This window comes from Nyctibius grandis, chromosome 6 (genome assembly GCF_013368605.1).
Source record: "Nyctibius grandis isolate bNycGra1 chromosome 6, bNycGra1.pri, whole genome shotgun sequence".
Lineage (NCBI taxonomy): Eukaryota > Metazoa > Chordata > Aves > Nyctibiiformes > Nyctibiidae > Nyctibius > Nyctibius grandis.
Window position 1 is genome coordinate 10,876,988 of NC_090663.1, and position 15,989 is coordinate 10,892,976.

The following is a 15,989-nucleotide window of genomic DNA, read 5'->3' on the forward strand; positions in this document are numbered from 1 at the left end:
GAAAGCACTGTCTTTGCCCATGGCGCTCTGTGTGTGCCTTGTTGTCTTTTGACTGTCTTGTGCTTTTCAAATAAACCCTTCTCTTCAAACAAATATAAGCCAGTTTTTAGTGTCTAATGAGTGGGGTTTTTTTATTTGAAGGAAAAATGAAAAGCCAAGTATTTCTATGTTTACAAAGAAAGCACAGTTTCTATTAAGATAGCACAGACTAAACAACAGAAGATTTTTCCTTTCCTTCCATTCAAGTTTGCCCAGCTTTGTTCTTTGTTTTTTTTTTTTTTTCCTTTGAATAGAATATTTGATTGTTGCCAGGGGTTTCTTTGTTCTGTGTTTTTCTTTTGCTTTTCTTGCACAAAGCCCTACCAATTAATATATTTTTCTGTATGTGTGTTTTTTTAGTACTCAGGAAAATCACATGGCTTGTCTGCACCAGATATGACATTCAGCTTCCAGAAACCTTTCACCTATTTAGCTCTATAGAGAAGTTTGCTAGTTTTCGTGCTATCTAGCTTTGAGGACACTTCACTTAAACTCCTGCTACATCACTTTCACAGCGTATAGAAAGACTTGAAAAATTATCTTTTCCTTCATGACTGACTGTTCATGACTCTGTATCAGTCCTTAAGATTGTCATTTGCTTACAACTTCAACTATTTGGGATGCAGGTTTTCAATGCTATGGTTCTGCGGAATCCCTTTTGTCACAGTCAGGCCAAATTCCTTTGAAATACTTTAGACAGAATAATTGAGAATAATTTCTGAGAATGATGTTTGATGAAGATATAGAAATTTATTCTCTTTGATATTTCTTTTTCCTTTTAATTTTGTTCCTAACACCTGGCTTTGGAACAACAACTTGAAGTCTGACCATCAGAAAAATGTTTGGTTACTTCGTGGATGTTCCTATGTTTTCTTTATGAAAATCTGTCAGAAAATTGGGCAACTTTCCAGGCTTTTAAAATTTTGGACTGCATAGTGGACTCCTTTGATTTAAATAGCTTAATCTTGGAGAGATTCCATCATCCTGGAACCTGCTGTAATCTCTGACAACTTTTACTATTGCCTGACTTTGTATGAGCTCTCTCTGCTATTTATAATATAGTCCAAGAAGAAAAAATTCCCCTTAACAGTTATTCACAGCTGCTGTTGGTTGGATATGAGAAGTCATTCGCTCCTGAGCTCTAAAAAGCCTTGATCACCTACTGCCTCTCCATTCACATCTCATCAGTGTCTGAACGGGCAGAAAAGAAAAGCAGTGATTTGGACAAATAAAAGTTTTGATACGAGTTTTCTGTGGGGACAAGGAAAGGCTTAATGGGAGAACTTCAGGGAAAGGGAGAACCTGAAAGTGATACCACTTTTCCTCTGCACTCCTCTGTCTCAAATTGACTTAACAGCGGAAAGTGTTTAAGGGTAAGAACTTCAACTGGACTGGACAGGCAGGTGATTACTAGCCTGCTGAGTGGGACAATGAGAAAGTGACTCAAAGCCTTGCCCAAGCACAGCGGGAATACAGGTTTGTATTTGGGTCTCCTGTAGCCCAGGTAATTCTGGGAAGTTTCTTGGTATTTATGGTTGAAAAACTAGATGTAGGTGCCTGATGTCAGTTGAAGGGTTGAAGGCTGAAACGCCTGGTTGGCCAGTGAATGGAACCTTCTACCGTCTCTCTTAGTTTCGCTTCTGAGAAGATTAGAATAATTGAAAGTAGGGCTAGAAGAGGTCTTAAGAATTCATCCAGTAGAAAAAAGGTTGTCTTTAAGTCAGAATCACTTTATAGAAAACTATTTCCTAGTAGGTGTTAGTCTATCTCTTTTTTAGAAGTTTCTAGATGCAGAAATTCTGCAGCCTCTGTGGGATTTCCTCCAGTGTTCTTGTGATCTTTACTACTAGAAACGTTTTCCCACTGTCTAATCTTCTACTTTTTTCCTGCAATTGAAGTCTTTTATTACTTGGTCTGTCCCCACTTGGCATCTTTCCTGTCTTTTTCAACTCAGTACAGGGAAGCTGTCAATGTTGTCTCCTCAAGCTTGCCTTCCCTTTGCTTTAAACTGTTCTTCAGTCCCTGTTTTTGGGACATACTTTCTGAACTTCTAGTGATTTTGGTTGCTCTCTTGCGGATGATATAATATTCCACATTCTTCCTAGAACAGGTTGCTTCATAGAAGGCTTTACTAGCCTGAGTTAGAGCTGAAAGCCTTGTGAGGTAGTGTGGCATACATTGCTTCTGCTTGCAAATTTCTGCATAATGTTTGCTTTCTGTCACAATATAGTGAGATCACTGGCTGTGGTCTGCGGTCTTCTGCACAGATCCTGACTTGATCAGTCTCTGAGGGTCTCCTCTGTAGAAACCTTAATCTTCTCATGTCCCATCCACAACTGAGGAATGCACTGTTTGGCAAGCCGAGTTGTTGCTGCTAAATGTTTGCTTTCAGAACGTTTGATGGAGCATTGCGGTTTTATGAAATGCATCATTGGCCATTGCAAACAGTGTCTATAATAATGTGTTACTTATTTTAGAAGGGGCAGTGGGTTATTCAGCTGATGTCCCTGCATCAGATCGACCCCACAGTGAGACAGCCACCTATGTTAATATTCCTGTCAGCCCGACTTCCAAAAAACAACTTCATTACATGGAACTGGAACTTCAAGAACCTAGCACAAGCATAAGAGGTAAGGAAGTCTACAATAATATTTAAACAGCAAAGTCATGCAGACTGTATTGGGGATCTTAATTTCTCATCTACCCATAGGCTCTTGCTAACAGAGGAGTGGAACTCTGGTACATTTGTGACGCAGTTCTTGTAATTGCCAACTCTTTTGGAAAAGATTTTTAAGTAATGAGGTTCTATAAGATGTTGCATCCCTCTGACAGGTGCATTGTATATGTACTAAAGTGAACATTTCTGTGTCTGTGGAGTTTGACAGACAGTAATTTGCTTCGTGTTCTCAAGATTTTCATCGCACATAGTAGGACTACACTTAATTCTTCTTGCTTGGCTTCAGAAATAGGGCTTTGGGTGTAGGTGCTCCTGACGATACTCTGGAGCCATGCAGCAAATGCTTAAGCATAGAACAGTGTTTTTCTATCAGCTCTCCATGAGGGTGTGTGAAAGTGCTACAGAGAGGAAGCCAGCCCAAGTATTTGATTTTAAAATTTTTCTTTTAAATACGTTTATCTGGATCTGGTATTTTACTTCTAATGCTTAACTTGGATGATTAGCACAAAAACACGCATTATACCTACCATGTATTGTCATTTAGAGATGCATTCCTCCTTACAGAAAGCCCCTAATCAGGATCTGGCATTTAATTGCTCACATTTGGTATTGATGGGTTTTCCATGTATAGTTTTCAGCTATTGAGATTTTAATTTTTATACTTTTAATTTCAGTAAGTTTATTAACTTTGAAATTCTAGCACAAAGGCATTAAGAATGAAGGGCCGAATACCATAAAGTGACATAGGCTTTCTTAAATGTCAACCACCAACCCATGCTCAACTTGTATAACTTTGAAGTTTCCTCTAATGACCATAAATGTTTTATTTTTTCATACTAAAGTTTTCCCAGCCTCCGGAGTTGTATTTCTGCACCCATACAGAGCTGTTCTGCTCCTGAACAGACTGAGCAGCTTTTTTCTCCCTTGTTGCCAATTATTGGACTAAATTGTCGGTCTGTCAAAAGCTGAAGGTGGTTGATCCGGTAAACGTTCACAGAGTGCCTAATCCAGATGAAGAAGAATCCCTGCCAACTGCTCTATCAATGATGTTTTCTTTTTAAATGCCAGATGTTGTTCATTTACTGACTAGTAGTCTGCTGATGAAGCCTCCCAGAAGTGGCAGAGCTGAGTTCAATTTTGCCTTCTGGGAGGAGTAGGAGTGGAGATTCAAACCTAGGGCAGAAATACAAATGGTTCATTTGATTATTTGAAGAAAACCAGATAGCTAAAATATGTAGATAACGAAGCTTTTGAGGTTTTTTTTAGTTGTAATTATCATCTTACTCCCTTTACAGAGCTTGTTTTAAGACCAAACAAAAATCATCTAGGAAATGTGTGGAAGTGTCTCAATAGCTTAACCCTGGGTCAGTTTTACCCAGGAATATATGAGGGCTATAGTCTTTTACATGATTTCATTTGGTATTTCAGGGAGTGGATCATCCCGATATGCACAGATTGACATTGCGGCCACTGAGACAGCCCACAAAGTGGGGACGCAGCATGCTCAGTGCCGGGAGGAACGCTTGCAGGAGCTAGAGCAGAAGAAGAAAGGGGCTCAGCAGTGACCTGTCTAGGAAAGAACTTTTTGCTCACCATAAATTGGTACTAATTTATCTTCCAAAGGATTCACATTTATTGTAAAAAAATACTCATACAAAAGCTGCCTTTGCTTATTGCATTTATACCAGATTCATTCCAATATCTTGATTCCTAATTGGAAAGCTGGTAGCATGAGGGGGGTGTGTGGTCTTTCTTTTTATTTTAATTTGGTTGCAAAGTCCAGATTTTTTTTTCATATGCAATGACAGATGTAAGTTAACTTTTTCTATGATTCTAAAGTCCTGGAAGAAACCTGGAATGAATTCCAGTGTTTATTAAATGGTGGCATTTTCTTCAAAAATAAGGAACTTGAATGTGTGCAGATAAGGGAATGCGAGTGTGTGTGTGTGGTATGTGTACACATATGTTTGCGTGTGCACATGTATGTTTGTATGTAAGCACACATTACTGATAAAATATATGTATATATCTGAGAGTATAAAATATGTAAAACCTCTATTAATATATTAATGGCTCTTACAAAAGCAAGAAAATTCGGTGCCTGATTTTTTGCAGGCACAGTTTTGTGCAATTTATATGCTTATTTATGGACGTGCTTAATTTTACCTATGAGTAATTCAGTTTTATACCTCACCAAGAGTTCTGTAGCTTCAGCTAAAGTTGCTCAGACTTAAAAGCTGCAGTGTCAGGGATGCATATGTGTATGCATACAGACAAGAGCACACACAAACAAATGATTTAAGTATGCCTATAAACCAAAGTAATTTGAAGAGACATTTTAGGTGCTTCTGTTCTTAAAAAGTCTGGTTTAGACACCATAAGCTTTGATTTCATAGTAGCTGAGTACCTGTAATTCTTAGCAATTTTCCTGGAGTTGAACATAGATATCACTTCTTTGAAAATCAGGTCTCAGGTTTCTCATACAGAATACCTTAAAACCAGGGTACTCAAAAGAAACATTAACTTTTGAAAATTGAGTCCTTTATTTATATCTCCAAAACTATGCCTAACATAAACCAGCATCAACAGCAGAATATCCACCTTGAGGCTAAAACTTTAATTGAATAATTCTCTGCTGTCCCTAAACAGCATAAAACCAGTTCTGTGTTAAGAGCATGACGTCTTCAGAGATGCTACAGAATTGAGGGACAACAGGATGTTCTGGTGTAATATAGGTTTACCCACAAGTCTTTGACATCTTGCTTTTGGACAGTGAGATTGTATGATTCAAAACTTGACTTAGTTTCTTGTGTTGCATTGTCTATTCTTGTGTTCTATGTATTTGCCCTGATACAAAATGTTATTTAAATAAAATGTTATGGCAGTGACACTACACTAACAAGCAGTGTACTTACGAAAAAAATCAAAATTTTGGCCTGCAATAACATAACAGCTTTGGCTTCCAGAAGTTATCGGGAGTGATATCTTGGGTATCATGATTTTTTGACTCTGTTTTCTTAAGGTAAACTATCACAGCCCCATTCTGTTTTTCAGATACACATTATAATTCCTATTGCTGAGTGAATGTTTTGTACCAGTGAGGGTTTCACTAAGTGATTGGAAGGAGAGGTAGGTGTTTGTTTTTGAGACAGAATTCAGCCTACAAATTTATTTGAGTGTAGCCTCAATAGTAATGTAACTCTCTCAAATTAAAAAAAAAAGTATTGTAGAGCTGACAGTTGCCATTGTCATCTGTCCTGTGCTAATATGTACTTTCCTGTTTATCAGACTAGCATATTTCTTAAGGGAAAAGAAATATTTCTTATGAGATTCCCAGTTTAAAAGATTTTTCTTATTTGGCAAATGGGCAGTGGTGACCTGCTTTGTAAACACATATTCAGTACAACTGTAATGGCCTGGACTTAGAGCTCCCTGGGACCAGATTTGTCTAACTGAACTGCTGTTCAATTAAGCATCCTCCACTGGAGGACTTGCAGGGTTAAATCTCTTGCTATGTGGCTATTTCTATTTAATATTTAAAATGAGCATTGCTTGCCTGATGCACTGAAATGCAGTGTTTTCCATCATGATACATAATGAAGCTGCAATATTTCTATCATAAAAATCTATTTACCAGGAAAATATATTACCCAGGTGCTCTACAAAGACTGCCTTTCTGTACATTGCTCAAAATTGCTTGCATTGAATCCTGGACTTGCAGCATGGGTAAAGATTTGACACGACAGTAAAGGTCATCAGATTGCTGCTGGCCTTACAGGAGGAGTCACAATTTTAAAAATATGTTTTTCAGGTTGAACAGGGCTGTGAATCTCTACATACACACAGTTCTCTGTGTACATGTATTTGTGTGTGTCATAGTAACTTCAGCTAGGATCAGCTAGATGGCTGGATATAAATTTATACTTAGAGCCTTTGTTAATATTAACATAAATATCCTATAAGACTTTCCACAAATGAAGTAATTAACTTTTTAGACTTCTATTTCTCTTTTTGTACTTAGCTTGAACAAGACAAATAGAACAGGTGACTTTCTCTTATTTTTTAAATTCACTTCATATTCTCAGGCACTAAATTATGTTTAGGAAGCTGAAGCAGGAGGCCAAACCTTACTGTTAGTCTATTAAAAACTGGTTGGTGGTTGTTTTTACAGTACCTTGCAGGACTCCTTGTCAAGTTACAGGCTTGACCTTTCTGTTGAAGAAACTAAAGGTTTCTCATTTGAACAATAGAAACTCACAGAAATGGAAAACCTTTTTCCTAAATAAATAAAATAATGTGCCTTCAATTTCCAGTGATGAACCCGGGGAAAATAGAAGTCAAACCACAATCCTATGAGCAGGCTTGTGCTCACCATGTAGCTTCCGTGGGTTAACTCTAGTACCGCTGTTAACGTAGGAATAGTTACAGGTTTATTCACATGCCTTGCATAAAACTTGTGCATAAGTGACCTAAAATACAGTTTGTGATGAGTCCAGATTCAGAGCTCTTTGAAAAAAAAAGAAAAGATCCCCCACGTTTTTGGAGATAAATGATTCGTAACTTCTGCTGGTATGAACGAAGGCTTTGATCATTTTCAGTTTAGCATTCTACCAGTCAGATCTCCTCCTGCCCTCACCAGAGTATGACGAATTAATTATCAGAAGAACAAAACAATGTGATGTGGCTGATTGATGCTTCTGTGAGATGTTCTTGAAGGACCTTAACATGGCAGGAGTGCTCTCAGTGATGAGAAAACATGCTGATAGCAAGCGCAGTGTTTGGGCATAACCATTAGTGTGTTGTGTACATACCTTTTTCTTTCTGATAGTCCTACTCAGGAGGTTACTGCCAAATGTCACTACTACTTCAGTGGGTTTTATGGTGTTGTTCAGGAGCTGTTATGGAGCATATATATATGCAAGTATTTGGGTGATGGAATTTCTCCAAGTGCTGCAGGATGGAGGGCTGGAGTTTCGAGGCATTTAATTGCCCAACAATGCGAATAGTTGTCTGGGTTTTAATAGCACTCTGGCACCGAACTGTGAAAAATGCCAGTAGGTGTCTTTAGGCACGTAAATGTGTGTGAAAATCTGCCCCAAGAGTTGTTTTTAGCAAATAGCTTGGAAAAATTCCTCGTTTTCCTCTCTACTGTAAACAAAACAGTTTTAATTGCTGCAGCTTCAAAAACTGTACTCAAATTTGAGTTACAGGTGATGACATTTTTTTATGAGGTGCTGAAACATACACCCTTCAGTAAGTACCTTCTCTAGTTTGTCTGGGATAACACACACATTCTTGCTAAAGCGACAACAGGAAGAAGACAGAATTTTATGGGTTACTAGGCACTCGTTTCTGTTAAAATCATGCATTTTTTCAGATGACAGTGTTGTGCTATATTTTTATGTCACCTTTTATCTGGGAAGATGCTCAGCTCTCCTTTGGCCAGTCATACAAACATTGTTTTGCAACCTAGGTTGAAAAGAAATGTTAATTTAACATCAGACAGCAATAAGAACAAACAGAGTAGAGACGGAAGAATTAGAGGTTTTAAAATGGATATTTGTAAGGAGTAGCTCTGTAAACATGTCTTTTCAGTGTAGGTGAGTAGAATTAAGGAAAAGTGCCATTTTAAAAAATTTGGATGAGTTCTGATGAGTTCAGTTTTATGCTTTTTCTGAAAGATGACAGGCTTCAGGTTAGCCTCATTTTGAGGCTTAGGACAGCGATGATCGGTTGGTTGCAGATTAAAACTAACTCTCCTATGGACTTTGGTTGAAAGGCTGGAATGTAAATGACAGGAAAATACATGTAATTCACGTCCTGGATTCTGATACAATAAGTAGCTTTATAAGGCTGTGGGCAGGTTTAGGAAAGTGCAACTGCCGAGTAAACTGAGTTTAGTAAAAACTTTAGGGCAAGTGAAAGTTAACTTTCAAACATTTTTCTGCATCAGAGCATCTAGAAATAACCCAAATTTATTATCCTACTGTGTACATAGAGGCGTATGTAACATCACTGTTTCACTGAAATAAGTGTCAACTTATTTGAGGAATGTGCAGTGGTGGGGGTGGGGGGTGGGATCAGAAAGCAGATGTAGCATGACATTAATTTGTCTCTACATTACATTATACTGTTGTGAAATCCCTAAAAAAAAAAAATTAAAAAAAGCCCTAGCATCTGCTATTGTATAAGTTAAATTTTAGTAATCTGTGGGCTGAGCTGGCAATTTATGGATAGTTCATATACAGAAAATAGAGCAGATTGCATGCTTGGAAGGGAATCTGGCCTTTGGATACCAAAGTTTTCTTATGTAATTAATTGCTCAGATTCGTCACACATTGATGTCTCTGCTACAGTTGGAAGATGTACCCCATGGCCTGCCTTTAGCTGCGGTAACGCTCTTCATCGTGTTACCACCAACAGTCAGAAGTGCTGGACACAAATTGGGAACCACGGGAAAAAATCATGTTGGGAGTTTGATGGAGAAGTAGGGAGGTGTCAGCAGAGAGCTGGAAAGCAGCAGTTGTCCTTTGCCAGCTACTGTACTTAACAGAAGAAGGGCAGTGACAGGGTGACAGAAGGCTATTCAAGTCTGTAAAATGTAGTTTGGGCCAGTGCTGGAGACTGTCAGCTGGATTGTTGCTTTTTGTACAGTGTGGTTGTAGCAAGGGAGTGGAGTTTCCTGGAACAGGTTGGGGTTGCGGTTGTGTCCTCAGTCCGACAGAAGATGTGCCAGCACCACCTCTAGCAGGAATGGAGTGGAAACTGTGGCATGGTTAATGCTGATGTCCACTCTGGAGAACCAGACTGTCATGCTGTATCTGTGACAGAGTGTGTCTCATTGTCCTTGCATCAAGTCATGCAAATGGTTCACGTTTGTACTGTGTGCGGTCTAGACTTTGGATAGAATTATCCTCTGTGTCTGGGTTTTCTCCTCTGTGGAAAGTATATGAAAGCTTAGTAGGTACATTGGGTGAGGGATCATGGGAGCTGGGCCCTGCTATGACACAGAGAGCACCCTGACTTGCCATGAAAGTACACCTAATTCTGTGTTCAGCTGGGCGATTTGCTAGAGATGGATCAGGTCTATTGAAAGCCCAGGAACTGGTCTTAGATGAATTTTGCCACCTCTGTTCTTTTTATGGTGCATACATAAAACTAGTAACCACAAGCGATAGCTGTGAGAATGCATTTCCTGTGGTGACTGGACTTGAAGTCCCTGGTGGGCTGCTGTTGAGACTTGCTGACACTAGATACTCCTTCCAGTGTGTGTATCTCTGGCCAAGCCCTTCTTTACACTGACAACATTTAGCATGCTTAGACCTTCTCATTGCTGTCCATGTTGTCGGGGAACTGTCAAGGTGCAAGTTACAGCCTGCAGCTGGCCACATCTTCAGTTTGGACTGTGACGGGAACCCTGCCTCTCTGTATATCAGCATGGTGCTTGCCCTGAGCAGTGCAGGAAGAGCCAGAAACAACTGCGTAAAACAAAACCTGGTGGCCAAGCAGCAAGGTTGTCAATGTGAAAATGCTGAACTACCTACCTGTGACTCCTGTGCATCACTGGAAAGCTGTAAGTGGCCAAAGCTGAATAGGACGAGTTGCTCTGTTCCTTGGTTTGAAGGAGCTGAAGAGAATTCATGTTTATTCTCACTGTATGCTTGTGGCTAAATATGCTCACTCCTGCTTCTTCTGTGATTCTAGACATGTACTGCAGCAGTACTTTGTTTTGGTCTTCCGATTGCTCAATGTGGGTACACTGGCTGTTTTTTTCTTTCAAAAATTCCAGCATAGCTGTTTATACAGATGGCAATAAAATGAGAAGGAAAACAATTCCTAAGAATATCTCTGGAAAATCATGATCTTATCCTGAATTAATAACTACTCATGAATGAAACCTTTGTTTTCCAGTTCTGCAAAGCTCATTTCTCTGCAGGGGAATGAGGGTCAGTTTGCAAAAGACCTGAAACAATCGATCAGTGGTAAGGGTTTAGCAACACCAGCAAAGTGAGGCTAATACGAGCATTGTCTAAGACATACGCATCCCGTATGATCATCATTATTAGCGGCTTGAAGTAGGGTTTGGAGAAGGGTAACTGAAGTGTTTCAGGTCACATTTACCTGGGTGGAAGGTGCTCAGACTGTTGGAATGTTTTTTTTATTGTAAGAATCTGTGTCAGTTCGGTACAGATTAGGAACAAGGTATAACCTGAAAACTTCCTTACTAAATTTGGGAGAAAATGACTGCATTTCCCACTGCCAGCAGTCTGCTGTTGAACTGAAATGAGCAGTAACCCTGGATTCCTAAGCTCTTGCTATGGAAGTCTCTTCTTTTGGAGATGTCACTTTTTCCACATAGTTCTTCTCACTCCCCTTTTCACAGAATCACAGACTGGTTAGGGTTGGAAGGGACCTCTGGAGGTCATCTGGTCCAACACCCTGCCAAAGCAGGTTCCCCTAGAGCACATTGCACAGGGTTGTGTCCAGGTGGGTTTTGAATATCTCCAGAGAAGGAGACTCCACAACCTCCCTGGGCAGCCTGTTCCAGTGTTCTGCCACCCTCAAAGTAAAGAAGTTCCTCCTCATGTTCAGATGGAACTTCCCATGTTTCAGCTTGTGCCCATTGCTCCTTGTCCTGTCACTGGGCACCACTGAGAAAAGTCTGGTCCCCTCCTCTTGACACCCACCCCTAAGGTATTTGTAAGTGTTGATAAGATCCCCTCTCAGTCTTCTCCAAGCTGAACAGACCCAGCTCTCTCAGCCTCTCCTCATAAGGGAGATGCTCCAGTGCTCTGATCATCTTTGTAGCCCTTCGCTGGACTCTGTCCAGTAATTCCTTATCTTTCTTGAACTGGGGGGCCCAGAACTGCACACAGTACTCCAGATGTGGCCTCACCAGGGCCGTGTAGAGGGGCAGGATAACCTCCCTTGACCTGTTGGCCACACTCTTCCTAATACACCCCAGGATACCATTGGCCTTCCTGGCCACAAGGGCACATTGCTGGCTCATAGTGAACTTGTCCACCAGAACACCCAGGTCCTTCTCTGCAGAGCTGCTCTCCAGTAGATCAGCCCCCAACCTGTACCAGTGCATGGTGTTATTCCTCCCAAGGTGCAGGACTCTACACTTGCCTTCGTTGAACTTCATGAGGTTCCTCTCCGCCCAGCTCTCCAGCCTGTCCAGGTCTCGCTGAATGGCAGCACAGCCTTCTGGTGTACCAGCCACCCCTCCCAGTTTTGTGTCATCAGCAAATTTGCTGAGTGTACAATCTTTTGTCTTCTTGAACTTCAAAACGGAGCAAATACGAGATCATCAGTGGCCCCAGGAGCTGGTATGAATGAAGGCTCTTTACACTGTGGCGGGGCATATTCTGACTTGTAAACGGGATTCCAGAACTTGGATCTGAACTGAGGTTGTGGAACAGACACTTTCGCCGTTGAAGGATGGTTTAGTTAATGGTTCTGGTTCTGATGTCTTCTTGAATTAGAAACTGTGATTTGAATTTTGAGGTTAGGCTCCCAGATCTGATGCCAAACATTGCAAATTGTCGGGTTTTATGTGCAGGTTTCAAGTTCTCAGTGTGTTTATTCTTAAAATAATGTAGCTCCCTTCCCCCTTTAAAGTAAGCTGCCTGGAGAATTATAACTGCAGAACACTAAATAACATTGTGTTTTAGTAAGAGGCTTATTTCAAAGTGATTCAACACTCACTTGCCCTACAGAAATCAGCAAGTTTAAGTTACAGTAGACCAATTCTTGACAGGCAACCTTTGAGACTGAAAATGATTAGTTTTATTAAAATGGATGTGTGCATCTTTCTGATAAATTAACACATCAGTGAAGGAACAAAATATCTACATGCCATATTAATGCATCCATTGTTTTTATGTTCACACATTAAGCATTAATATCTATGTACTATTTTCTTTTTGATTTAGGAGAGTGCACTTCTGTTGAGTGCTGGGATAATATACACGAAGACTTGGATATGTAAGTGCATTAAGGGCTATTGATAAAAGCATTTGGGTTAACATCACTGCTATACCAAATATAGCTCAACTTGATATATTTACTGTCGATGAGAGCTTATCAATTTATTTTGGCTCAAGTGGACAGATTTATGAACGCCTCCATTTTATGACTGTGGATACTAGTAAAAGAAATCCATACAGTCTTTTTTTTTTCTGTAAATAACAACCTGCTTCCCAACAGGTGCTATGTGAACGGCCTGAAATACGTTACGTGTGTGTTGTATTTGGAAATGTTAATGTTGATTCTGGTATTTGGAAGGTAACATAGCATATACGGAAAAAGCAGCCTTCATCTTTCATAGCTCCCTATTCTCTGTTACGAGGGTAGGTCTGTCTGTACTGAAAGCAACAGTCTATTCTATTTATTGACTTACATTTAATGACTTTTTTATTTATTTCTTCTATTCTAATTAAATGCTATGGAAAGAAAAATTATATTTAAAAATTATTTCAGAACTGCATTTTTATATGTGAAATGGCACCTTTTTAAACAAATAAACGTAAACCCAAATACCTCTCTGAAGTAGTGCCAAATGATGACAGGGAAGGTCTGTTGCTGATGAGCATGTTGTGAACCAAGCGTGTGAAGTGTGTGTTACCTCTGCCTGGGTTAGTGCTGAGCTGAACGCTGTACTTGGGCTTTTGACTTGTGATCCTGGGGTAGGGCCTGCAGACGAGCTCTCAGCAGCCTGGCTCCCAGTGTGATGCTCTGGTTTCTGGACACTGTGGCGTGCTGGATCCTGGCTGGGGGCCTCCATTCTTTATGGAGTGCAACTGCACCAATTCACGTAAACTGATGTATTGAATAAATGGCGGAACAGAAAATATGGTGAGTTTGGGTCCCCCTACCAGCTCCCTTTAGTGGGGTGAGATGCCTGCTCTGGCAGAGCTGCAGACCCTGTGTGCTGGGATCTAGGCAGCATACACACAGGTGTGCTTCGTGTTCCTGAGCTGGGAGCTGCCTTCTGCTCCCCGGTCAGGGTGTGAGGCCCTTCTAAATGCTCAGCTGAGATCAGCTGTTGAGGCAGCCACATCCTGGAAGCCAAGCTGGTGTCTCTGTCTTTTGCTGTCACCTTCTGTGCAAATGTCCTGTTACCCAGGCTAGAGGGAGCCTGACACACAGCAAGCAGGAGGAGAGCCCTACCAAGGAACTCAGATGGCACCTCAGCTTCCAAAATGTAAATGATCTCTACTTGATGAATTTAAATACTCCGGCTATTGCCTGATCTATGAAGTATCAGAATCCCTTGGGAGGGGAGAGGGGAAATGGTTACAGCAATAGATCTGCCATAATGGCTGTTCCTTACTCGTCTTGGTAGAATGATGCGATCTGAGCTACTCCACCAGCATGTAGGACATAGTGTTTATTTTAAGACGGTTATTTTTGTTGTATTTAATGCCTTATGTATTTATTTCCCTCTCATTTCCATCCCCAACCTGTTTAATAAATAAAAATCTGCCCTATGTGAAATCACTGACACGTTTATTTAAACGGAGGTTCTTTTTCAGGGCAGAATTTGACAGACTGTATAAAACATAGAATGTTCTTCCCCCAACCCCCAAGAAATGCAGTTCTTTCCTCCTTCTTCTGCTCCCACTCTTTTATTTCAAATTGTTTCTCAGAGTGCTTTGAAAAACTTGGTAATTTGAATAATTACAAAAAGGATCAGATAGATAAAATACCAGTTAAGGAAGAGGAGAAGGTTCAATCATTGCTTAGAAACTGTTCTTTCCTATTCAGATGCCTTTTCCATGCAGTCTCACCTATGAACTCCATGATTCACTTTTCACCTCTGTAGGCATATTTCATTTATACCTTTTTTCGTGGGTTTGAATTTTTGTTGCTATTTACAGAAACACAAGGGTGGTGACTCACGCTACTTTTTTAATCTTTAATGTCTCAAAGACTACCCACTCTTGTTATTTTGGCTGTATGAATTGTCTTTGGAGGCTTAAAAACTGCAGTAGTTAACTGACTTGTACATGGATTGATGTGTGTGAGGTGCAGACTCTAGAAACGAGTGAAATCAGACTTTAAGACTCACAAGCCTGTGCACTGATCCCAGATCTCAAAACGTAGGGAAAGCCCCAAAGAGCCTTGACAGGAATGGAGACTATTCCTAACGTCCTGTCTATGCTGTTGAAGACTCTAACTCAGCTACAGACTATTTCAGGCAGAAGTTGGATCCAGGGGAAGCGACAACTGCTGTTTAATTTCTCCTCTAGGTTTGTGTGAACAATCTTTGGACCTGATGACTCATTAACAGCCATGTTAAATAATTAATGTGACGTGACTGTGCTGGCTCCAGTCTCCAACCTTTGCCACTGATGATCTGTGACGCGTTCCTAATTTGAAATTACCGTGAGATGTAAATATTTTGTCAGCCTCTTGTACTTTGAAGTGCTTTCCAAGCATTCTCTCTGCTGGAGCCTACCTGCCCTTTGAGCCCAATTACTGCCATGGCGTGGTGGGTACAGACATGGTACTGCCACCACCGCACGGTACAGCCATCACCTCTGTTTACAGCCTGCACTGAAGCCACTCTGCACTTGGAGACAACCATTACCACTGCTGATCTGACCCTGGTTATGTGTTCCGTGAATCCAGCACCCTGTGCTATTCCAAAATTCTTCAGACATTCTTCAATAAGCATATTCTATTTCGGGTACACACCTGAAACCCAGCTTTCTGCTGTGCCCTCTTGTGCAGAGCATACAGCTACTCTGCCCTCCATTGTAAGCTGAGATACGTTGTTTGTTTTCCCTTGTTGAGCAGATTTCCCCCAGCAGCAGTATCTGAACATGCTCAGTAAAAGCTTTTCCATTCTACAACCCAGTGAGGATTGCTGAGCAGGAGCCGCTCAGATTTCAGTGCTTTGCTTAGTTCCTTTCCTCTGCTGAGGTATTTAGTGCATGTGTGCAAATTCTTCACCCAGGAGTCAGTGGTGTGGGCCTCTCCACATCTGTTACAAAACAAAGCTACAGCCACCAAACACCAAACTGGCCTGTGGTACATGGATTTATTTCTTACTTACCAAAGGGAAAACTGAAGGTCAGAGTGAAGTCTGCACCTTCTGCACACAGCACAGAATACATTTCTATACTGTATTCACCTTGAAATATTGAAAAGAATAATGATGAAGATAAACCTGTAAGACACAGCTACTGCTGTATTAAAGAAGGCTGAACAGCCCTTAAAGTGATAGTCTGGGGAAGAAATGGTGTGTAGCATCTAGGAAAAC

At 40.6% G+C, this 15,989-nt stretch overlaps 1 protein-coding gene across 4 annotated transcripts in view; it reads left to right on the forward strand.

Moving 5' to 3' along the window:
- DOK7 (docking protein 7) overlaps positions 1 to 14,252 on the forward strand; it is an 80,944-nt gene extending 66,692 nt beyond the window's left edge. For 2 of the 4 annotated variants that reach the window (XM_068404248.1, XM_068404250.1), the window contains 2 exons: positions 2,517 to 2,669; positions 4,145 to 6,165. In XM_068404248.1, coding sequence (XP_068260349.1) covers positions 2,517 to 2,669; positions 4,145 to 4,281 — 290 coding nt within the window. In that variant the 3' untranslated portion in view covers positions 4,282 to 6,165. Of the gene's footprint in view, positions 1 to 2,516; positions 2,670 to 4,144; positions 6,166 to 12,654 lie in introns of those variants that run through there. The other 2 variants (XM_068404249.1, XM_068404251.1) reach the window with 2 other exon arrangements.
- The last annotated feature ends 1,737 nt before the right edge of the window (positions 14,253 to 15,989 follow it).